General features: G+C 51.9%; 6 protein-coding genes across 6 annotated transcripts; 3 read left to right on the forward strand and 3 right to left on the reverse strand.

Annotated features, from left to right (window-relative positions):
* Positions 1-1,113: 1,113 nt before the first annotated feature.
* MAA_07009 (D111/G-patch) lies at positions 1,114-1,794 on the forward strand (the record flags this gene model as incomplete). The annotated part of the gene is made up of 1 exon (XM_007825007.1): positions 1,114-1,794. One exon carries the CDS (start codon positions 1,114-1,116, stop codon positions 1,792-1,794), a length of 681 nt encoding a protein of 226 aa, XP_007823198.1.
* Positions 1,795-2,639: 845 nt separating this feature from the next.
* MAA_07010 (Sec1 family superfamily) lies at positions 2,640-5,112 on the forward strand (the record flags this gene model as incomplete). Its single annotated transcript, XM_007825008.1, has 4 exons — positions 2,640-2,673; positions 2,740-2,946; positions 3,006-3,394; positions 3,457-5,112. 4 exons carry the CDS (start codon positions 2,640-2,642, stop codon positions 5,110-5,112), a joined length of 2,286 nt encoding a protein of 761 aa, XP_007823199.1.
* Positions 5,113-6,112: 1,000 nt separating this feature from the next.
* Positions 6,113-8,666, reverse strand: MAA_07011 (uncharacterized protein; the record flags this gene model as incomplete). The annotated part of the gene is made up of 3 exons (XM_007825009.2): positions 6,113-8,274; positions 8,347-8,456; positions 8,569-8,666. 3 exons carry the CDS (start codon positions 8,664-8,666, stop codon positions 6,113-6,115), a joined length of 2,370 nt encoding a protein of 789 aa, XP_007823200.2.
* Positions 8,667-10,108: 1,442 nt separating this feature from the next.
* MAA_07012 (glutathione S-transferase) lies at positions 10,109-11,279 on the reverse strand (the record flags this gene model as incomplete). Its single annotated transcript, XM_007825010.2, has 3 exons — positions 10,109-10,651; positions 10,718-11,023; positions 11,100-11,279. The coding sequence occupies 3 exons, from the start codon at positions 11,277-11,279 to the stop codon at positions 10,109-10,111; spliced, it is 1,029 nt and encodes a 342-aa protein (XP_007823201.2).
* An 887-nt stretch (positions 11,280-12,166) lies between these two features.
* MAA_10762 (uncharacterized protein) lies at positions 12,167-18,465 on the reverse strand (the record flags this gene model as incomplete). Its single annotated transcript, XM_011412681.1, has 5 exons — positions 12,167-12,895; positions 12,956-14,945; positions 15,003-15,379; positions 16,875-18,100; positions 18,159-18,465. 5 exons carry the CDS (start codon positions 18,463-18,465, stop codon positions 12,167-12,169), a joined length of 4,629 nt encoding a protein of 1,542 aa, XP_011410983.1.
* Positions 18,466-21,090: 2,625 nt separating this feature from the next.
* MAA_07014 (alpha/beta hydrolase fold protein) lies at positions 21,091-21,588 on the forward strand (the record flags this gene model as incomplete). The annotated part of the gene is made up of 1 exon (XM_007825012.2): positions 21,091-21,588. One exon carries the CDS (start codon positions 21,091-21,093, stop codon positions 21,586-21,588), a length of 498 nt encoding a protein of 165 aa, XP_007823203.2.
* Between the last annotated feature and the right edge of the window lie 565 nt (positions 21,589-22,153).

Below are 22,153 nucleotides of genomic sequence, written 5' to 3' on the forward strand. Positions count from 1 at the left end.
CTTTGGCGGCATAGTTGGCACACCTCGCTCAGCAGCAGTCAGATGGTTTCGCAGTTCGCCGCACCGGTGGCTCGCATGTCAGCCATCGTCGAGTAAGTGTCGTACTGAATCCTCCGGGTGTCAGGCAATAACTGCTAGGCGGTGTCCGTTCTGGGGAAGCGGCTTCATCTTTTATGCTTATCCTTTACGGGCTTATGTGATAGGCGTAGTCATAACCGGGGCGATCTGAATGTATCTGTTCGCCTGAGTATTGTCAGCTTAGACTGTTATTATGGTAAGGCACGGGAGGAAGCTACTCACAGCGCGGTTGGGAGCTTTCTGGCAAACCAAACACCCGTTTGGCATTTGTATGGCAGCGGCGTATCCTGCACCACTCTTATCTGTATACCCGTCCTGTAGTCGTTCCCATGTTGTGCGGGCATCGTCTGTCGATAGCACTGATAGGGCGGTGAGTGTGCTGCTGTCTACCAGATTGGAAGAGGGCCTACTCCGTACTCCAATTATCAAGAGGGAAGTCATTGATTCTCTATATTGTATAAGTACCTGCTTAGGTAGAGAAGTGGCAATGACTTTGAAGTTGGTGAGATCTCAAAAGACAGACAGACTGCGTAATTGACGCGACAGAACTCATGTTATATGTCAATATCCGGCGTCAAGTCACCACGCACGCCGCTGCGATACTGGAGTAATGAACATGTCGAGATGGCCCTCCAGATTCCATATCTTATAACACGTTACAGTCGTCACCTCGGGATACTGAGCAGGAAGCAGAGTCAGGGCCAAAAAATGAGTATCGGCACCCAAATTCTTCTCAACGTTCAAGCGTGTTTTTATGAGGTATTTGAAGGGTCGGTAGTTCAGAACAAGTTGTTTGCTAGACCAAGGTACATCCGCCTGAAAACTTCAGGGTAAGATGGTTGAAGGGTCAAAGTGGGGCGTGACTTGCAGTAGAGCCTCGTGGTTTCGCTTCGGGGTCCCAAGACTCCCAACCCATGTTTGTCATAGATCGATCCCTCCTTCAGACACAAAAAGTCGCACCAGAGTCGTGGCGACGGGACCTGCCGAACGGATCTGGTGACTGGTCACAAACGGGTTTGATGTTTTTGCCCTGTCATGCGCCGGCCGAGAGACGACTCTGAAGATGACGAGATTCCGCTGCACCACAAGAAGCCCTTTGGATCTGGGTTGAAGCGCAACAAGATCGAGTTTGTGCGCGCCACGGAATCAGACGACGGCACAGCAGCCGTCTCAAAGCCCCGAGTAGCGACTGCCATTGGCGACTTGTATGCGAGCATAGTTTTGGGCGATGGTCAAGTCAACTCTGTTTCTGCGGCGGCAACGACAACAACAGCCAGTCCCCAACCAGACATATGCCCAGTCTGCTCTCTTCCCATGACCACGTCATTGAAGGAACATGAAGCATCACTGGCTCATCAAGTAAGCATGCCTCACTCACATCCACCGTCGGCACTGGACCGGTCACGAATGGGCTTGCGAGCCCTGAAGTCCCAAGGATGGGACCCGGATGCGCGACGTGGTTTGGGCGTGGAAGGCGAGGGAGTGCGATATCCCATCAAGACAAAGGCCAAGGATGATAACCTGGGCATCGGTGCGGCCGAATTACTCGAGAGCCAGAAACAGGAGGCCAGGGAGCCACCGCCCCGCAAGTTGACGGGCAAGGAACTGAAGCAGGCTATGGCAAAGGAGAAACAAAGGGCGGAGCGGCTTCAGGCAGAAATCTATGGCAGAGTTGACGTGGAGAGTTATCTGCGACGGCAAATGGACGATGAATAAAGGCATGGTACGTCGTCGACTAATGAGGGGAGCATGTCACGATAAAACGAAGTTGAGAGCAGGAAAAGAACTGGGTCGTTTGTACTGGTATTATAAGTACATACTACGGAGTACTTGTGTATTATTGTATGCAGAGGATAATTTTAGCTGGAGAGACAGAATGCATGTCCAGACAGGGCTTCATTCGGGTTGGCACGACGTGTCTGTGGATGCTTCCAGAGTCGACGTACTTGGACGTGCTTTACCAATTCAGTTGCTATTGTCCGTGAAGCTAGCTAGTCAATGACGGAAGACTCACCGGCAGCCTTGACTCACGGGTGCCACCGGCGCCATGCTAAAGTAGGCACCGAGTCTTGTCAAGCATGCGGCCGCACGCACAAGCTCAAGGTCCGAGTTCCCGGTGCGTCTCAGGAAAAGGCTCGACTTGGCTGCTTGGTGCTTGGTGCTTGGTGCTTGCATGTCGTGGGGCCTTGTTCCAGGCCGGCATCCTGCGACAACCACTCGACCGTCTGGTGAAATGGAACCAGACTCTCAAGTGCTCTCACCTGGTCCTTCATCCTCGGTCCTTGAGTCCTTGACAACCCCGCCAAAACACCAAAGCGCCACCACACCGTCTCGGCCAGACCAGCTCTTGCCTCCAACCTTCACCATTTCGCATACGGACCGGCGACAGAACGACTCGTCCCCCTTGGCTGCACATAGCTGTGACCTACACCGACATCAACATCTTCATCGCTCTCTCGCCCCGCCATCCAGTCTTCTTCCCACCAGACCGTCCTTCCTCGAGCAACCCCCCCGTCTGAGCTGTCCGCGACGAGAGCAGAGGAGCTCTCCTGCTGCCCACCATGGGGTTCTCGGCGACCCAGGAGCATCATGATGGTATGGAATAAGCCGCCTGCGCCGAAGCTGTTTCGACTTGGATTGCGACTAATGCCTGTGCCGCAGCCATCCTGCAAGAGATCCAGAATCGTACCCAAGCAGACGTAAGGCCCGAGACTGCCCCCTTGTTCCCCCTTTGCGTACCCGACAACAGCACGCGCGCTAATGTATGGCGATTCGAACAGTGGAAATATCTCATTGTCGACGAGGCCTCCAAGAAACTCATTTACAACTCTGTCAAAGAGGATGATATTCTCAGTAGTTCTATAGCCAGTCAGTTTAGCCAAGCCCCCGATTTGTCAACCAGCGCATCCGCCAACTAACCTCGGTAGCCATCGAACGGATCGAGGAGCGACGAGAGCCGAACCCTGGCATGGAGGCCATCTATTTTCTTACCCCGGAGCCGCACATTGTTGATTGTCTCCTTGCCGACTTCGACAGGAGGCTGTACGGACGAGCATTCTTGATATGGACAAGCTTGTTGGATCCTAAGCTGAGCCGCAAGATTAACGAGTTTCCTGGCGTCGGGAGCCTGATGGTGCAGCCGCAACAACAAAGACCAGGATCAAGACCTGTAGCAAACCCCAAAACCCTCCTCATCGACTTTTACCCTCGCGAATCGCACCTCGTTTCATTTAAAGATCCCTGGAGCTTTCCCATTCTTTATCATCCCGCTTGCAACAACCTGATTCCAAAGCACATGCGAATACTGGCGCAAAGGGTAATAGAATTCCATCTTTCCATCTCCTTTTGATCTGTCATCACAATTGCTGAGGCCGCTAGATTGCTGGTGTCTGCATTACTCTAGGAGAATACCCCAAGGTCCGATATTATCGACCGACCGCCGCGTTTCACGAAGCTTCGGTACTTTCTTCTCACCTGGCTAGATTCGTACAAGAAGAACTAGACGTCTACGCTGAGTGGCACAAGAACGAATACCCGCCTCCGTCGAACCGACCCCCCTCAACACTCATAATTACCGATCGCTCAATGGATCTTATGGCACCATTGCTGCACGAATTCACCTACCAAGCCATGGCGCACGACCTGTTACCCATCAAAGATGGTGACAAGGTGACGTTTCACACCACAGTAAACGCCGGCACCAAGGACGAGAAAGAGGAGGACGTGGAACTTTGCGATGATGATAAGATTTGGGTCGACAGTCGACATAGGCACATGAAAGATACCATTGACAAGCTCATGGGTGATTTTCAAAAGTTCATCGACGAGAATCCCCACTTCACTAAAGACACAGAGAACGGAGGCGCTCCGACTCTCAACACCATGAGAGAAATGGTGGCAGGTCTCCCGCAATTTCAACAAATGAAATCTGCATATGCACTACACCTCAACATGGCCCAAGAATGCATGAACGCGTTCCAGAACCACAAACTTCCAGATCTAGCATCCGCCGAGCAAACAATGTCAACGGGCTTAGACGAGGACTACAGGAAGCCCAAGAATATTCTTGAAACGGTTGTGGGTTTATTAGATGACGAGGCAGTACTGCCAGCCGATCGCCTGCGTCTGATCGTAATATATATCCTTTACAGAGGCGGGGTCATTACAGAAGACGTCAAGAAACTGCTCCTTCATGCAGCTTTACCGCCCCAAGATGGTGAAGTCATTACCAATATGGAGCTCCTGGGAGGCAAAACATCATATACCCTTAAGGAGCCACGACAGCAGCCCCCGCCCTTGTTCCCCAAGGATCCCAAAGCCTTTCAACCAAACGAAGACTATGCCCTTTCTCGATTCGAACCGGTCCTCAAGCCCGTGCTCGATGAGCTCACCAAGGGAACGCTGGACCAAACCATTTTCCCTTACGTCAAACCACCCTCAGACCCAAATGAAGACCTCCTTGCAGCACAGGGCGGGTCTCTCCGTGCCGGGCGACCAAACTGGGCCGCTGCAGGCCGCCGACCGCCCGAAAACCGCCAAAGGATCATCGTCTTCATGGCCGGCGGCGCCACGTACTCGGAAAGCCGCGTCTGCTACGAAGTCGGCCGCGAAAAGAGCCGCGACATCGTCCTCGCCACCTCTCACATGCTAACCCCCAAGCTCTTTATCCGCCAAGTCGCCGACCTAAGTCGCGACAAGCGCCAACTCGATATACCCATGGAACGACCCAAGCCCCGTGCCCCAGCTCACTTGTTTGAACGTCCACCCCCACCGCCGAGCCAGCAGCTAAACCCCGGCGCCGGTCCTAGGATGGCTGGTACTCCAGGACGAGCACCACCACCACCAACTGGTGGCCTCCCCGGTCGCCCAGTCGCGCCCCCTGGAGGAGCACCCTTACCTCCCGTACCGCCCGCACCGCCCGTGTCCTCCATGTCCAACCTCAATCTAAACTCCAATGGCGCTCCTCCAGCCAAGCTGCAGGGGAAGCCGCCCAAAGAGAAGAAAAAGAGAAACTTCCTGGGCATGAAGAAGTAGGATTCTTTGCGGAGAAGAAGGTTCGATCGCAGAACTGGCTCCCATCACGGGAATAGCTAGACGAACGCAATTGGATTGTACATGGATATCTGTTGGACAGACATGTATAACTGGCGCCAAGGTAGTGCTTGCATGGGACGATTGTAGTAGTGCGCGTAGAAGTACAATAGGATAATTGCCGTAATTGAAATGGCGAAGAATGATATTTGCCTACATATACTCCAACACTCCCAAACATATATACATATACCTTGCTTGAGAAGGGCGGCAGCACCACACTTTGCATTTACTGAGGCGTTGCCAGTGATCATAACTAAGCATGTACACCACGGCCACGGGCTGCTTCCACCCAGTGGGCGAAATGGAGGACAGAAACGAAACTCGGAAAACCCCCATCGCGTTAAGATGTCAATTCCCAAGCTCATCCACCCGGGCTCGCACCGAAAACCATTCACATTCGCGACACCAGGCAAAGGTTTCCCAATTCTGCATTTCATGGCTGCCAACTACACGCCAACTACCGAATACTAGTTACGTCACACCATCCTATTCCCATAATCCATACCAACCCTCACCGCCCGTGCTTTGTTGCCCCCCCTATTCACAAACCCTCGAGAGAAAACCAGTCAGCCGATTTACACAACTCCCCGCCCTTGTCGCCATTTTTACACATAATCATAAAAAAGCTAGTGATTTGTTTCTTTGCTAGAGATAATCCTCCAAGGCTGTTCCAGAGGGCAGCTTCTCGCCCCAAGCAGATAAAAAAAACGTAGGACAATTGAAACAAAAAAAGACGTGAATTTGGCGGGAGGGCCACACGGCCTACTAAACGCTACCATTAGAGCTATTGTTTTGCAGTGATGTAGTCTGGACCTCCGTTGCAATTCATCGCCAGTAATATTTGACATACAAACACGTTGTGAACAGCGCGAAAACAAGCTCCAAACGTAGCGTGGCGGATCACGGAACAATAGTTGAGGATTTCGTCTTGTGCAGTGGTCTATGGGCGGCCATAGGCGGCGCCTCGACCGTTGTTGCCCGCAGAGGGAGGCATTCCTCGAGTTTCAAACGGAGGGCCACCGAATCCCTCGGGTCCGGGAGGAGGTCCGTTAAATCCGCCTAATCCAGGCGGCAAGAAGCCATGCGGCGGCGGGCCGCTGAAAAACCCAGGAGGAGGAGGCGGCATATTCCTCGGAGGCATTCCACCCATTGCCTCTGGTGGTGGAGGGGGCATTGCACCAGGTGGAAAGTTGGGGGGAAACATTGGCGGCATGGGCATGTTGCGATTGGGACCGCCAGGGCCACCAAGACCACCAGCAAGCCCAGGAGGTGGAAGCATTGGACCTCCTCTCTGTTGGGGAGGTGGCATCTGTGCAGCACCAGCCATCCAATTTGGCGGCATCTGATCCAGTCCGGGTGGCGGGGGTCTCTGTAGGATCTGGGTTGGCTGAGCTTGTCGCGACTCCCGCTCAAGGCCATGGAACGACTCGTCCATAGGAAACCCTGGAGGAGGCTGTGGACGCAATGCCCTCTCGTTATTTCGGTTCTCCCGTCCGGGGAACTCCTGTTCTCGGTCGTTAAAAGGAGGCAACGGCGAATGCTTTTGAATTTGAGGTTGAGATTGGGAGGCAACACGCCCCTGATCAGGTCGATGAGCGTCTGGTGCCATCCTCATCAAATTCATCAGGAACTCCGTGTTGCTGTTGTTGCGAGCGGCATTTGGCTCGGCTCGATTGGTAGACCCTTGGCTGGAAACACGTTGATGGTGTCCAGCCAGATCTTGAAGAAGCTGCTCAGGTCGAGCAGACTGCTGTGGACGCGGGGCAAGAATCTCCTGGTGAGGCTGTTGGGATGGCGGGCGGCCGAGAGAGGCGTCTCTAGGACCAGCCCCATATTGGTGTAGAGGTTCTGGAGAGCCCATGGAGTTCTTGTTACCCAGGGGCTTGCTCTGGGGAGGAGCCGCAAAGGGAGAAGGGCCAGGCGGAGTGGCGCTCACAGATTGCTTTTGTAGCTTTGCAAGCAAAGACTGGAAGGCTTGTCGCTCTTCATCTGGAGCACCAGAATGTGCTGCTTCCTGACTTGGTACAGAGCCGAGAAGCGCAGCAAGTACACCAGGTGGAACAGGGGCCGATCCAGCGGTTGAACCCGGTCCGTTTACAGGAGGCCCTGCCAGTGGCGTCGACGCTTCTGTTCGAGGTCGAGAGTCCCCTTGAGGCTGCGAGAAGAATGAAGTGAATCGAGAGGACTTCCCGCTGGTTTTTGACTTGGAGGATGCTGAGTCCTTTGGTTCGCTTGGCGAGGTCACGTCTGTGCTAGCGCTTGTTCCACCAAAGGCCAGGAAGAACTTGTCCGGACCGGTCTCAACCGGGGCAACAGGCAGGGAGGGTTTGGGAGGCTCAGCAGGAGTGTCCGTTGCTTTGGCACTGGAGGATGATCCGCTCTTAGCTTTCTTCATCTGTTCCATCCACTTTTGGAAATCCTGCTGCGTGTGTGCCTCTCGAGCATCGGCTGGCTCGTCAAGCCATTCGGGATCACGTTCGTTTCGCTGATCTCGGTCCCGACCCCAGCGACGGTCATTGTTTCGACCGGCACCGCGGTCGTCTGAGGCCTCGGCATCACGGTCTCTATCCCTCCAACTCTTCGTTCGGTCACGATCACGTTTCTCTGGCATGGGAGGTGCCTCATTGCTTTCGGTCGTTCGCCAATTGTCGGTCTTATTTCTGTTGAGCCCGTTTCGGGGTGGACGACCCTCGGTATCTGCAGCATCTTTGTCCCGGGTGAAGCCGTCGAAGGGGCGACCGGGACGTTCTCGCCCATTCTCACGATCATCCTTGTTGCTGATGGTGTCTCTTGTTGGACGTCGTTCTTCGCGAAAATTGCCGCCCATCTTGCCGTGAAATCGCTCAGCACCTTCAGCACCGAAGCTCTTGCGAGGCTTTACCATGTTCCATCCGTCGCTATCTTGGTCGCCATCGCCACGACGTCTCGCGGGGTTGGACCGGCCGTCACGAAAACGATCTCCATCATTGTCGCCCCGATTTCGAAAGGTTATGCGGCCTGGAGAATCAGAATCTCTGCCGCTCTTATCATTTTCCACGGCCTTGTTTCCTCGAGCCGAGGAGAAGGCCATGCGAGGAGGGCCAAAGACGATATCATCTGGGTCTTTACAGGGGTTGAGTCCCAATTGTCAGCACATTGAAACCATGGAGCGAATTTCGGCTAGAAAGCACTGACTTGCACTGTTGCGGGCGACATGGCGATCCAAACCCGGCCGTCTGTTGGCCTGATCAAGGAGTGATAAATCGTTGGTTCTAGGTCTGTCATTGCTTGGTTTTACGTTTTGTCTTTGAAGTTGTTCGAGCGTTTGGCTGAGAGTGACGGGTTAGCGAAGGTCTGTTTACGTGGTGACAATGGCTCGCGGCGGAAGTCCAAGTGAAAGCCATGGGAGGGACTCACCCCATCCACTCCTCTGCGGGAGGGAGATTAGATGGTCTGGTACATAGCGGTGATTGCCGCAGATGCAGCAGAAAGTCTGCTGAGTATCGAGTGGCCATATCAGGGGGGCAGAGCTGTGATGCCCATCTGACAAACGGCCACCTTGACGCCGCAGAGGTTCGAAGACGAGCAAGGGTTCGGCGGTGTGACTTGGTCCGACTTTGATACGCGCGGCGGCAAAAGACGCAGACCGCTAAATAGATAAACCGAAAAAAAAAAAGAAGAAGAAGAAGAAAAATAAATAAAAAATCAGCGGCGCAGAAACCGTGATGCGAAGCTGTTGGGAGTTGGGGATGTAATCGACGCAAAGGGAGTACAGGGGCGAAACGTAGTCGGAGCTGTTGACGAGGCGGGATCAAGGGTGCGATGTGGTGGAGTCGTAGTAATAAATGTTGGGCGAGGGAGGCGGGAAATGGGACCCGGTCAACCAAGGCGCGAAGGAGGTATGTAAGTATTGCAGTTTGCGGAAGGGGAGGCGGCTTCGACAGATAGAGCGTGCGCGGTTCAGGTGCGGAAAGTTGGGAGGTAGAGCTTGAAGAAGATGTCGTGGGGGGGGGAGATGTTTGTGCGACGGAGCGGGATGAGAAGATTTGGTGGATTCGTACTGGGAGAAATGCGAATGAGGTCTTGAGAGGAGAGGTCAACGGTAGGAGGTCTTGGTTGGAGTGGTCAGCTGTGTGTGCGTGCGCTCTCGAGAAAGTCGAGTCCAAGTCGAGGCGAGGCGAGTCCCAAGAGCAATGGCCTGGACTGGCTTGCTGTGTGCCCCTTTGCCCTTTGCCCTTTACCCTCTGGCCCCGTGCCACCTGAAGCAGGTTTGGCAAGTTGGGCTGGCATCATGGGGTCAATCGGAGGCCGGAAAATCTAGCGGAGCATTGGCGGGAAGTACCATCACTGAGAAGGCACGGCTATAAGATACATGGGCTTTGGGGCTCAAGGAGCCATGGGGCTCGGGAGCCATGGTCTGGTGGAACTCGCGTTCAATTGATGCCAAACGTCTTTTTGACGTGAGATTCCTGCACGAGGTTGAACGCCGTGCTTGCCTGGGCACTCGAGTCCGGACATTGAGCCGTCGTGCAGATGCTGCAGAAGACGCCCCGTTCCGTTCAGCGCTTTGCCAAGTGTGTGGCTTTCGGCACCTTCGAGTCCGAGATATCTCGTCACATTGCTGGGCAGGGTCGACACCAATGACATTGTCGGCTTGGGCGATCATGAGTTACAAGCAACCGGCCCTGAGGGAATTGATCCAGGTGTTATCCTGCGGCCATATGCGCGCAACCCTGCGCATAGCATAGTCCATGGCTTAATCGGCCGAATGTGGATGGCTGGCATTGTGGTCAGACCGGGTCAAAGCAAGCAGGTTGGCTGCACGCAGACAAACGTAGACTTGTATTAATTTCAAGCTGTGTACTCCGTATTTAATAAACAAATGGAACATTTGTCAAGACTACCAAATATTGGTAACACGCCCGAATCCACACCACTTATACTCCACCAATCTTAATTAAATCTTGGCAGTGACCGCAGGAACCTCTTCATCCGCCTTCATAATATGTGGCAACGGTCCGACAGGCGTGATCGCAAAGGGATTAATCTGTGTGTGGCTTCGCGTATAGTGCCATTTGATATGCTCAAACTGCGTGGTCTCCTTGAACGCAGCATGGTTCCAGTACAAGTTACGCATCCACTTGTGCAGAGCCGGATATCCTGAGCGAATATCGCGGATATTGCACTTGAAGTGCTGGACGTAGACGGGGTCGAAGCGAACCAGGGTGACGTACAGCCTAATGTCGGTCTCTGTAATATTCTTTCCAAAATAGTACGGCCCATCCTTTTGCTCGCGCAAGTGCTTCTCGGCCTTGTCGAGCGCTTCGAATAGAGCAATGACGTTGTGCTCATAGGCCTCAGATGTGGTTGCGAAACCAGACTTGTACACGCCATTGTTGATGAGGTCGTAGTGCCAGGTGTTGGTTTCATCAATTTGAGAGCGCAGGCTTTCGGGATACAGGGAAATCGCGCGGTACTTTTCTTCAATGAAATCATCAAACTGTTGAGAGATGGTCAGTATCTGCATATGGCTGACTTGTCCGAGATAAACCGCATATTGACGTACCTCGGTGCTGAACATGCGCAAAATTTCGGAGCTCTCGTTGCTCACGATCGTCTTGGTCTTCTTGTCATACAGTACCGGGACGGTAAACCGTCCTGAATAGTCTTTATCAGACTCGAAGTACACCTGTCTCAAGTGTGTGAAACCTCCATGGCCCTCGATCGGATCAGGAATCACATTCTCCCCAGGCTCCTTCTCATCCTTGGTCACAAAACGCCATCCGCCCTGACCCAGGTGCCAATGCACCACAGAGTACGAGATGATATCTTCGAGGCCCTTGAGCTTTCGGGCGGCTAGTGTACGACAGGCCTAAATCGAACGTGGGCCGTCAATATGCATCGGAGATTGCCGGAGGGCAAGAACAAAAAAGAAATAAAGAACGTACCCAAGGACAGGCATAGCTAACATATAGATGATATCGTCCCTTCTCAGGAGGATACTTTGCACCTGCTTCCCGAGAGATCCAGTTTCTGAACGAGCTGACCTGGCGTTTAAACTCGCCAGACTTATCATTGGGGTGGACCCAATCGGTAACCTTGCCGGAGGAGGCCTGTGAGCCGTGCATGTTAGTGCTGATTGCTTGAAAAGAGAATAACAAAAATGAAGATAGAGAAAGCACATGTATAGGAAGGGCAATATCGGAAAGAATTTGCAGACCTACCATTCTCGTTTGAGCTTGAACTAGTGACTTGAAATAAGATGAGAGATGGGAGTTTGAAGCTTGCAAGATGCGGCGATGAAGCTGGAATGCGGGGCTGCGACTTGTATGGAAAGCAGCTCTAGCTTGCGGGGTTCTAAAGTGAGGGGTGCTGTAGGCGATGATTGCTTGGTTGTTGCGTTGGACACCAAAACTTCTCAATAAGTTGGAAGTCTGGATGTTTCTCGTCATTGGCGACCGTCTGCGCTTGATGCAGCCGATTCCCAATAATGGCGACGAGTTGCAGTTATATACCTAGGTAGAGAGCTGTGGGTGGCCATGGACACGCGTGGATACTATGGTGGCTGCAGCTACCTGTTCCTGGTCTGATTCAGCTGATTACGGAGTTGGTGACAATATCCTGACCTAATCATCCAACTCTATTAATGCCCCTCCTCATCATTGCTAATGGTGACGTAAAAGAGAACGTCGACAGAACCGGCCTAGTGCCTGCGCTTGTTTCGTCTTAGCCATCTGTTCCTCTCACCTCACAACTGCTGGCGCTTTAGTGCTCACTTCTGGAACATCCTCAAAAGGCGTCGTGTCTTGGTCAACCACAGCTGAATTGCACAATACATCACCGACCATGCAGTTGCATCATTTGCCATAATACCTCGCTTTCCCAAGAGTAGCTTGTAACTAGCGCGAAAGGAGAGATTCATCATCTATGGATAGAACATATCAACCATTTTTTTTCTTAAAAAGTACAAATTTCTTTCTGTAGCCGCATAGTCATAAATTCTAGTTCGCATTGTTTATCGCACCCTGACCTTGATGTAGGGAACCTCTGCATCTTCCTCATCCATGTCCTCGGCCACCATTTCGAAAATAACTTCCTTTTGATGTTCAGGAATTGGTTTCTTTGAAATATTCTCCACGAGCTGGCTGAGCTTCCAGCCCAAGCGTTCCTTCATCTTCGCCGGAGCGTGGAAACTGGCGTACAACAGGCTAACTCCCGAGCTAAGCATGACAATTGTTAGGCCCTTTGCTTTGAAGTGGTCCAAGAGCTCCTGCAAAGTCACATCCCCAATCTCGAACCGATCCCAGATCTTGTCTAGGGTCACCTTGCCCTCTGGCCCCTTGTACACTACCTTGGGGCTAGCAATCGGCTCACTGAAGCCAAAGAATGGCAGAGCCAGATTGATGAATCCGTTTTTGTACTGCTCAATATCGTTTTTGCCGTCAACAACCTTGTACAGCTCCATGACTACCAGACCAGTTACAAGTGCAGTCGTCGTGGCAATGGCCGGGATAATCTTCCCAGCAATGAACTTGGTTTTGTGTCGATCAGCTGCCTCGATCTTGTAGTTTTCGGCGCGCAGGTTGCTGCAGGCTGTGATGAAGTCGATGTGGTGATTGGAGTCGTCGTCCTTTTCAAATTCAACTGGCTGCAGCTGAAAACCTGACAGCGTGCTTGGTGAAGGAATGCTGGAAATGATTTTCTGGAGGTCGTCCTCGTCTTCACTGCCACCAGCGTTGGGGTCCTGGCAGAAGGTTAGTCCAACTTTTCAAGTAAGGTAAGAAATGTGGGAAAGGTGGCATACTGGTTCCTTATCATCGGCCTGGATTTTGACATTGGCATCAGGGGTGAAGTCAGGAACAATCACATTTTCCAATTCACGCAGATAGATGTTCTTATCATCTCCGGGCGATTTAATATTGAAGTTGAAGGCATGGAGATTGGCAGCAGCAACCACAAAGCCAAAATGGGTCGGGTTGTTGGGATCGAACTTGAGGGCATCGGGAGCGCGTTTCGGGCCAGACCAGAAAGGTGTCCCGCTCGAGGTTTCAGAGTCCTTGGGAAAATTGTACAGAAGCTGCTGGATCTTGTTGGTGAACTCTGTCTCGAACTGCATTCTTGCCCATGCAATACAATCTTCGAAAGTACGAGGTCGTTCCGTTGTGAGGTAGTTGCGGATGGTTTCCAGTGTCTCTTTCTGATTACCACCCTGCTTAAGGGTAGTCTCCATGAAGTTCGGCTGAGTCAAATACAAATTGACAGTTTGAGGTGCCTTGACGAAGCATTTTTCGAACATGTACTCCTTGGCCCAAGCAATTGTGTGCTCGATTCTGTTGGGGAAGCTTCGGATAGTGCACATGGGGAATTCTTTCTCGGGCGGATCTTGCGACGAAGAATAAGACTCGGTAAGATGAGGTAATACGACTTGGGTATTTCCTTTGGTCCCAAGTGTACCGCTCTCAAGAAGCGGCTTGCGGAAAAACACGCAGCGTCGGTCAACATATGTTCTGGCCTCAACATTGTCTAGCGCGTTTGTAACACCATCCAGGCTCTCCCAGAAAGCCTCACCAAAGATGCCCTCTGTGTCAGGGCCGACTCGATCCTTGAAAGTCTGAATGTGACCAACAAGGTCTGGATTCATTCGTTGCACAGCTTTGGCGGCACAGTCGCTCTTCATGTTGCCAACGTCGTCGGCACGGAACAGAAACTGGCGATTCAGGTTGCTCTTTTCGATGGAATCCATATCAGTAACAAAAATTTTGCCCTTAGGCCCAGTGCCTAGACCCATCATTGCCCAGTTCTTGAGCATTTCACAACCGATGGCGCCGGCTCCAACGAGAAACTGGGTCAAGTTTGCTATCTTCTCCTGGTATTCCGTACCGAACACAGCGATTTGGCCGTCGTATCGTGAACCGAGTGGCTTGCAAAGTTCGGGGCTTCGCTTTGTCGACGTAGGAAGTGACTCAAGGGAATCAAAGTACATCCACTGTTGGATGGGTTGGAACTTGCCAGAGACAGCCTTGAGGATTTCCTGCGCAGTAATACCTCCGAAGAAGGCGGCCATTGGACTCAAATCACCTCGTGCCTGATAGCTAAGCTCCTTCAGTAACTTCTCATCCAGTTCAATCTCCAACTTCTCCTCCTTGATGAAAAGTCTTGCAGCACCGAGGAGAACTGTAGCGTCGTCATCATCCATCGGGTTTGGAAGACGGCCCTTGGAGAGTTGAAAGGCGTGAAGGGCCTGAAAGCCAACGTGGAGCTGCTGAGGTCGGTCAAACTTGGCAAAGTCCGACACGACGAACTCCGGCTCCTTGAGAGACGCGGTGAAATCCTTGAAGTTAATAGGATTGGGCATTTTGACTTGCTGGTACATGCCACCTCGTTGGTACTGACCAAGGCCGGTCACATCGCCGATAGAGAATGTGTAAGGCCCCTTCACAGTGATCTTTCGAGGCTCGGCGCCGTTTAAACCTTCCATCCCTTCAATCTCGGAAAATGTCACATAATCGCCGTCTTCTAAACCATGTCGGGTTTCGTCCAATGCTGATACGAGGCCTTCCTCATCGATTCCAGCGACAATGCCACTCAGTGGGGTCTCTCCGGTCGGGTCAATAACAGTGAAGTTCTCGCCAAAGTCACAGAAAATCGAACCGAACAATCCAAAAGTGTCTGCCACTATAACATAGATGCCTTTGGAATGGCAATAATTGCCAATGGTCTTTTGAGATTGAAGAGGGGTGTTCGTCAGGACGACCACCTGGTACTTGTCGAACTGAGAGAGGTCGGCGTCCAGGCTATCATCCAGTTAGCAAAATGCCTTGCTAAGGGCTAGAAAATATGAGGCTACGAACCCAGTTGACTCGTGTATCTTCACAGGGGTGTAAGCGTTAAGCTCGGCTACTCGCGGCGCGGTCGCATCGTGCCTGGGAATGCCAACATCCGCTGGGGTAAGGAAGAACTGCGAAGACAGATCGGATATGTGAACGGGTGCAGGGTCGTAGAGCGTCAGACTCTTCACACCTGCAAGTGCGATATTCTTGGCAATCTCGACGCCGAGACCCTTCAGACCAACAACAAGGACATTCGAGGCGCCCATGCGCTTCATGGCCTCGTGGCCGAGGACGTAGAGCTGTCGGCTGTAAAGGGATTCATCGATCTCGGTGTGGCCAACAACAGACTCGTCTACCTGCATCCTGGTCATGGGATCGACCTCGGGAAGCTTGGTGCCCTGAAATACAGTAATTAGCACGTCAGGCAGCCGTGTCGACTAAATGGGGACCCAGGTGGTCGCAGTGCGGGTGATGCCATCGCAGAGCTCGCGCGGGGGAGCCCGCCAAGTTGGCCGAAGAACACGGTCCGACTCCATCCCCGTATTGAAGTACTTACCGTCATGATTCTCTTGATATTAGGCTGAGACTCCCCGTTGGAGAGCTTTCGCTTCCCCAGAGCGTCTGGGCTTGCGGAAGGCGGAATGGTGAAGGCAGAGCACTCAGCACCTAGGGTCGAGCTCAACCCCACCAAGATGCTGAATCTGAGGCAACGTAGACGAAGGCGGGGATAAAACGCCTTGATTCGAAGTTCTGGTCTTAAGCGATACCGCCAAGCTCAACTTCGCGGGTGGACTGGTTATTTTGCAAGGTCAAGCTGTGGTCAGGTAAGTGGGAGAGGATAGCTTCGCTGGATTGCCTTTCCACTGGAGCGAAACAGTCCACGTCGGACGGGTTGATGAGGTAAGGACGGACAATGAGAATCGAGTCCACAGTACGGAGTACCGAGCACTGTCAGGCTGACAAACGAGAGGTCCGGTCGGTTGCTGCGTTCAGCTTGGTTGAGGAGGGGCAACCAGACTGGGGCCTCACCTGCCGGTTTGCCCAGCACTAGTAGTAACTAGGTACGGAGAACGCCCACCAGGCTTCAATGTTACAGATGTCTGGTCCTTTTGGAAACCTGGTGGGGATTCCGATGTCCTCTAGAAGCGCCATTTGACTGTAGTCCGGTGCCCAGGTGCCAGTTTTGCCAGTCCAAACGTCTCCTGGCATTTGAAGTCAAAATGACGTTACTAGATGGAGTGTCTGACATAAATCGTTTCTACTAATTGCAGTCTCTATTATGGAGTAGTACTTCCAGCTACTAGTTCGCTACCCTAGCGACAGCCGTCCGTTTAATAACCGAAAAGCCCTGACAGACCATCTCTCAAACGCGTAAACCGTGCTGGCTTGTATGTAGATTGACACAACCAGACACTTGAAAACAAAAACCCGACCAATTATTTCACCACACTCCAGAGCTCCGAGGGGCCGGCCTGCGATTTCCTCAGCCGCCTTTCGCACGATTTTGTTCTCATTGTACTGACTTCTTGGATTGCTTGGTCTGGCTGGTGCTCCTGTTATTCGGTTTTCTCGCAGTGGACTATCCCATATTGGAAGACGGTGCAGATCGTGCTATTATCACAGTGGCGTAGACAAACAGTTGGGACATCGAAATACCACTGCTCATACCTGCTGTGGTGTGCGCGTTGGGGTCCACGAGTGTCGTTCAGACAGAAGCTGAGTCTGATGAAAGGAGGCTATTTGATTGTGGCAAATCGACGCACGTGATGTTTCAATGCTGTTTGACGAATAAGCCTGGATATTCACCTTTCGCTACTATCATACACTGTAGGTACTGGCACTTCATTACCGCCTCGAGCATATGCTAGCTTGACGCCTCTCCTGTTCTCGTACTCGAGCTTTCTGCATCCGCTCCTCAGCCATGGCATTCCTCCAAGTGCAGTCGGATGCAAACTCGCACGTGCGACACTTGAAAGCTTCTTCTATGTCGACACCGCTTGCTTTTCGTTCTCCCTGCCACCATGCCATGTATCGTTTCAAATACTCGTCCAATGCCTGCTTGGAAACAGGAAAGTCGTGAACATCGATCTCTTCACCATCGTCACGATGAATATACTGGATCCGAAGCATCAAGCCCATTGATTTCTGCCCCTCTGGAAATGTGAGCTTTACCTCGGCTTTCACCAAGCGTAGTAATTCTCCGAGTGTTTGGTACTTCAGTAGCTGACCAGCCCCTTGTTGTGAATCACGGCTCTCCGAGTCCTGGGCCGCATGCGCACAGAAAGCAGATGCCTGGGATAATGGCGTATCCTGGAAGATCTCATCGTGGAGGCTTCCCATCTGAGCAATGAAACCGTCAGAGAGAGTATCATCAGGGTCAACCCCATAACGTCGGAATAACTTGAAAAAATCTAGCCTTCCGACCGCAATGTCGGATAGAAACCGGTGATAGAGCAGCAATTGTATTTTTGCAGGTCTCAGCAACGTCTTTGTCACAGGAGCTCGACTTCCTCTCGTCTTAACATCAATGAGATACACCTTAGGCGGCGAGAGCGCACCAGCGGGATTTCCATTGCGTGTGAAATAGTCATGCAAAGACATTTGATCAGGGGCAGGGTTGAATATTTCAGTGAGCTCGTTCTCAAACTCGGGGTTTGGATTATCGTGGGTTAGCTCGTCAATCACACCATTGACGACATTGCCCTGGACCATTCCCCAAACCTCTAACTCCCTGGTCATGCCGGTTTCACGCAAGGTTCTGAGACCTTGGATGAAGTTCCACATTCTCAATGCGAAGCCATCCTCTTTTGTAAAAACGTCAATCTGGGTGGTGGTGTGCACCTCATCCTCAAGCTTCTTGTGGATTATTGAGCCTCCTTTCATAGCAGGGGTCTTAGTCCGCCGACCGCCGGGGAGCCTGGTGAGAGTATACCAATATTGCAGTTCGCACCAGGCTCCAGCTGTAAGGTCGGTGACAGTCAATGGTCTCCTAGGATATGACCGGAATCTTCGGAGAGGAGAACGATTATCCTCAAACTCCTCTGATCCCGTATCCCGTTCATCCAGGGCCTTGGCTCCCCCGTCTCTGTCATCACCAATACCGGCCAATGCTCGACTCACTAGTCGCTTTGCAGTCAGTCAGTGTCAGTATACAGAGTCAGGAAGCTTGGAACGCACAATCGGGATAGGTGACGTCCGTGTCGAGCAACTCGCTGCGGCTTGGCCCCATGGTTGCCGAAGCTATGGACGTGCCACTGACCTCAGGGGCCGTGGAGTTGTCATGGTCGATGATGTCTGTATAACCAGGCCGTAGGTCTGTATGAGAACTCTCGTAGGGTCCAGGGCGCGGTGGGAGATGAGCAGGGCCCTTTGCCTTTGCACTTTGGCAGTCTTGTGAAGTACGCTCTAGTAGAAGCAACTCGTCCTCTGGAGAGATGTCGGAACCATAGTCGCTTTCAGTATCCAAAATGTTTGGGGCAGCCATGTCACCTTACAGAGAGGTGCATGGCGGCTTTGCGGAAGATTGGTGAGGCCGCCTAGATGTACTGGGAGACGTGAAGTGGGGTGAGTGAAGTGGAAAATGTGTCGTCAATTGCCTCGCGATAGAAACACGCTATCACGTGTACTAGTTTACAATACCTGGGTTGTTAGGGAGCCCTTCTGTTAATGGCAACTCGACTAGCCGCTAAGGCCTGAAGCCAAGTGCTGCCTTGAGCTAGGCACCAGACTCTCAGCAGGCACCTCCTCTGAGCAAATATCCAAGGTATCACTGGACCTATTAGGTTCAAATGTTATGTTCCTACTACCTCTAAGTACCTACCTAGGTACTTAGGTACTGGTCTGGCACCAACATTGGCCGGACCCTACATGAAGTGTGTAGGCTGCTCCCATCACAACATGGGACAAATTCCATCGCCTGGGGGATCTTGCCATGAACTCGGCACTCTGAATTGCCTCACAGAGGACCTGGACTGGAAAAGTGGCCAGCTTGCTGGGCTTGTGTTACCTCAACACTCAACGCACAGACTACTTAAGTACCAGGCTGATTGGCCAGCCGGCAATGCAAGCAAGGCACACACCAGTGGCCTGCTGAAAATACCTAGCTGACGCATTAAGACCAGCGGCGGATTAGTCTGGTATCAGACATGTCAGCTATTCGTGGACAATACGAACAAACAGCCTCTCGCCCAGCATTGAAGCATGATTCTGAGTGTGCAAGTTTCATGCTCAACGTTGGCATGAAGGGACATGGAGCGAAACACAGCTTGCAGGAGGTACCTGCCAAGGTAAGTACTGTAGTAGAGTATAGACTAGGTCAAACCTGGTACATACTAATAATAAGTACCAGATTTAGGTACTACCTCCAAGTTCAAACGCCTCGTCGAAACACACTGGACGGCACTTTCCAAAGTCCATGTCCATGTCCATATTGTATTGATGCCAGTATGCTTAAGCACGGAACCAACTTCACGGCAGATGACAGAGACACGGAATTCCTTTTTTCTGCTTGTCCTCAAGGCTGGACCATTTGGAGGGCACGCTGCGGCTAGTGCTGCAGGTGGGCGTCGCTGAAACCGGCAGCCTAAGCCATTGAATACGAGTCGAGTCTGCCACTGGTCTGTCCTCGTTGAGAACGTTAGAGATCATCGGCTGGCATTTCTGCCTTCAATCCTCGTTTCTGTCACGCCCTGCGCCTCTCTGATTTTATGTAGAAGAGGTGGGGGCTGGGCTGAAGCGAATCTAGTACATCTACTCTGTACTTCCAACTTGCTCGAGTGACGACCGATCTGGGAGTTTTATTAGAGGGTCCTCCAGTCGACAAGGGCGACTTTGAAGGCAGCAGCCGACTACATCTCCAACCGCTCTTCTTTCCAACCAAAAAGAAAGCAAACATGCAAACCGAGTCGATTATTTCCGGTTCTTATTCAGCGTACATTTATTAGCATGGGCGCGTCTCTGAAATCCATGTTCAATATTTCTTTCCAGCATAACCATCCGGCCACAGGGATGCCGAGCAGCGCCAAACCACCGAGTCTGGCGCCCTGCCATGAGCCCAGCAATGAAGAGAAACAGTGCGACCAAGAAGGCACACATGCCGCATCGCCGACAGAAAAACCGTCCAAAGTCTCCTTTTTGTCACTGCCAACAGAGATTCATCTGGAAATATCCAGCCATTTAATTTACCCAGACGCCCTATCCTTGAAGCATGCCAGCAGATACTTCTACAACATTATTAACACCGGCATCGAATTAAAGATTGACTGGCTCATCTCACGGCGGAAATTACACTTGGAGTGTCCCAACAATAAGGGATGCGATCTGGGAAGCGACCTGCGATTTTGCAGAGGAAGTGTAGCGTATGTTTTCTGTTCACGATATACAGCTTTATTGGCGATTTACACCCGGCGTATTAATGCATGTCGCACAGATTACTCATGAAGCGACGTCGCGAACACATTGAGTGTGACTCTCGTCCTGGAATTGGATGCATCATCTACGGTACACCTACCTGCTCACATCGCGAAAAGAGGCAGAATCGATGGAAGACTGGGCTACAGACCAAATTCACTGTCGAACTTTGGTGGATTCTGCTAGCACTGTTGTCCGTTTTCATTGCCCGGGGTTGGGTGCTTGTCTCAGCTAGCCGTTGGGATAGGAGTGATGAAGAACGACAGTATTAGCCTCTACCTTGCCCGTATTTTATGTAAACCTCGGATCAAGCGGAAACTCTGGACCATGAATATGCCACTTTATGGTCATGAGGTGGGGGGCGCTGCGAGCCAGCATAGTGTTTCTAATATTTACAGCTGCAGGTCAGCAGATTATAACTAACCTCTCATTTATTTTGGTATCAACAATTTCTCCTAGTAGAATTTTGCAGAGGCACTATTCGTTCAGTTTGCGCTGGAAGCATACTGCCAAACGCGACGCAGAAGTAGCCTTCCATATATAATATGTCGTACGGAGTACATCAACTACCATATCAGTTGACAAAGAATGTGCGCCACAGAGCGTCTTCATCGGGCTGCCTATCCGGTGGGTAAAACGATATTGTATGAAGAATGCTTCGTTGGGTCAACTGACCACGACTTCTGACAGCCGTTGGTGGATGGCAATCTGTAATATTCTCGACTCTGGTGTTACAATGCGACTAAAACTCGGCAAAATAAGAATCAGGCCAATTGCAACGCAAAAATTCCTCATTGATGGACACCGCATTGCCTATATGGGGTCTTTGGTGTATGTATGGGAGCCAGTAGTACCTATCCACGGCACTCCATCAAGCTCCTTGATTTGGTGCAACGTCGCTCCCCAAACTGCGGAAGCAGGCTTCGAGGTCCACGTCTTTTTGATCAGTTCAAGTACTATGGACTTTCCAAGAGGGCCCGGCGTCCAGAAGTTGACGAATCAATGTCCAGCCAAGTTCAAACCCTGGAGGGATTGCTTCGGAATAAAGACAAGTTCCACCTCGTGGCTCATGATATCGGCGGCCGAAATCGGTCAACGCTTCGGTATTTTCTACCCCGATCGCCTACGACATGTCCCCCTCATCGATGCCGTCAGCTTTGACAACTATCCATCTCACGGCAAACTAAGGAGCGATTGAGCAGTGGGCTAAGAGCATCTCGTCAAGACCCCCGACGAAACCCGACGACGACGCTTCCGCCAATAGCTTCTGTATGCAAAATATGCAAGCTCTGGCGGGTTCTAGGCTGGCGACTTGTGTAGATTATATTTCAAGGTCCTGTGGCACAAGGTGGCATGCTTCAGCGTCAAATTCCATAATATGGGCGGAAACTCCGAAACATGATATGAAGAAGGCGGCCCGACGTCAAGAGCTGGACATGAATACGCCGACCAGGCTAATTTTGAGCTGCGGATGATTCGTGGCAGGCCATAGACTGGACAGAAAAGTTACACAAGGCTATTCCCGGCTCAAAGCAGAGCTCACGATTCTGGATAATTGCGGATATTTGTCGCTGGAAGACCAACTGGAAGACATGTCGATGGTTTTGACTCTTGACAGGATTCTTGACCAGTCATAGGTGAGTCGCGCGGCATTGCTGGTCGGCGGTACAGGCGGAACGAGGAACTTGATGTCACGGCTTTGGCTGGCGATCATTTGAATTTGGGGAGGGGCCGGCAGCAGATATATCACAACATGCTGTTCA

The sequence above is a fragment of the Metarhizium robertsii genome, assembly GCF_000187425.2.
Source record: "Metarhizium robertsii ARSEF 23 chromosome Unknown MAA_Scf_2, whole genome shotgun sequence".
Lineage (NCBI taxonomy): Eukaryota > Fungi > Ascomycota > Sordariomycetes > Hypocreales > Clavicipitaceae > Metarhizium > Metarhizium robertsii.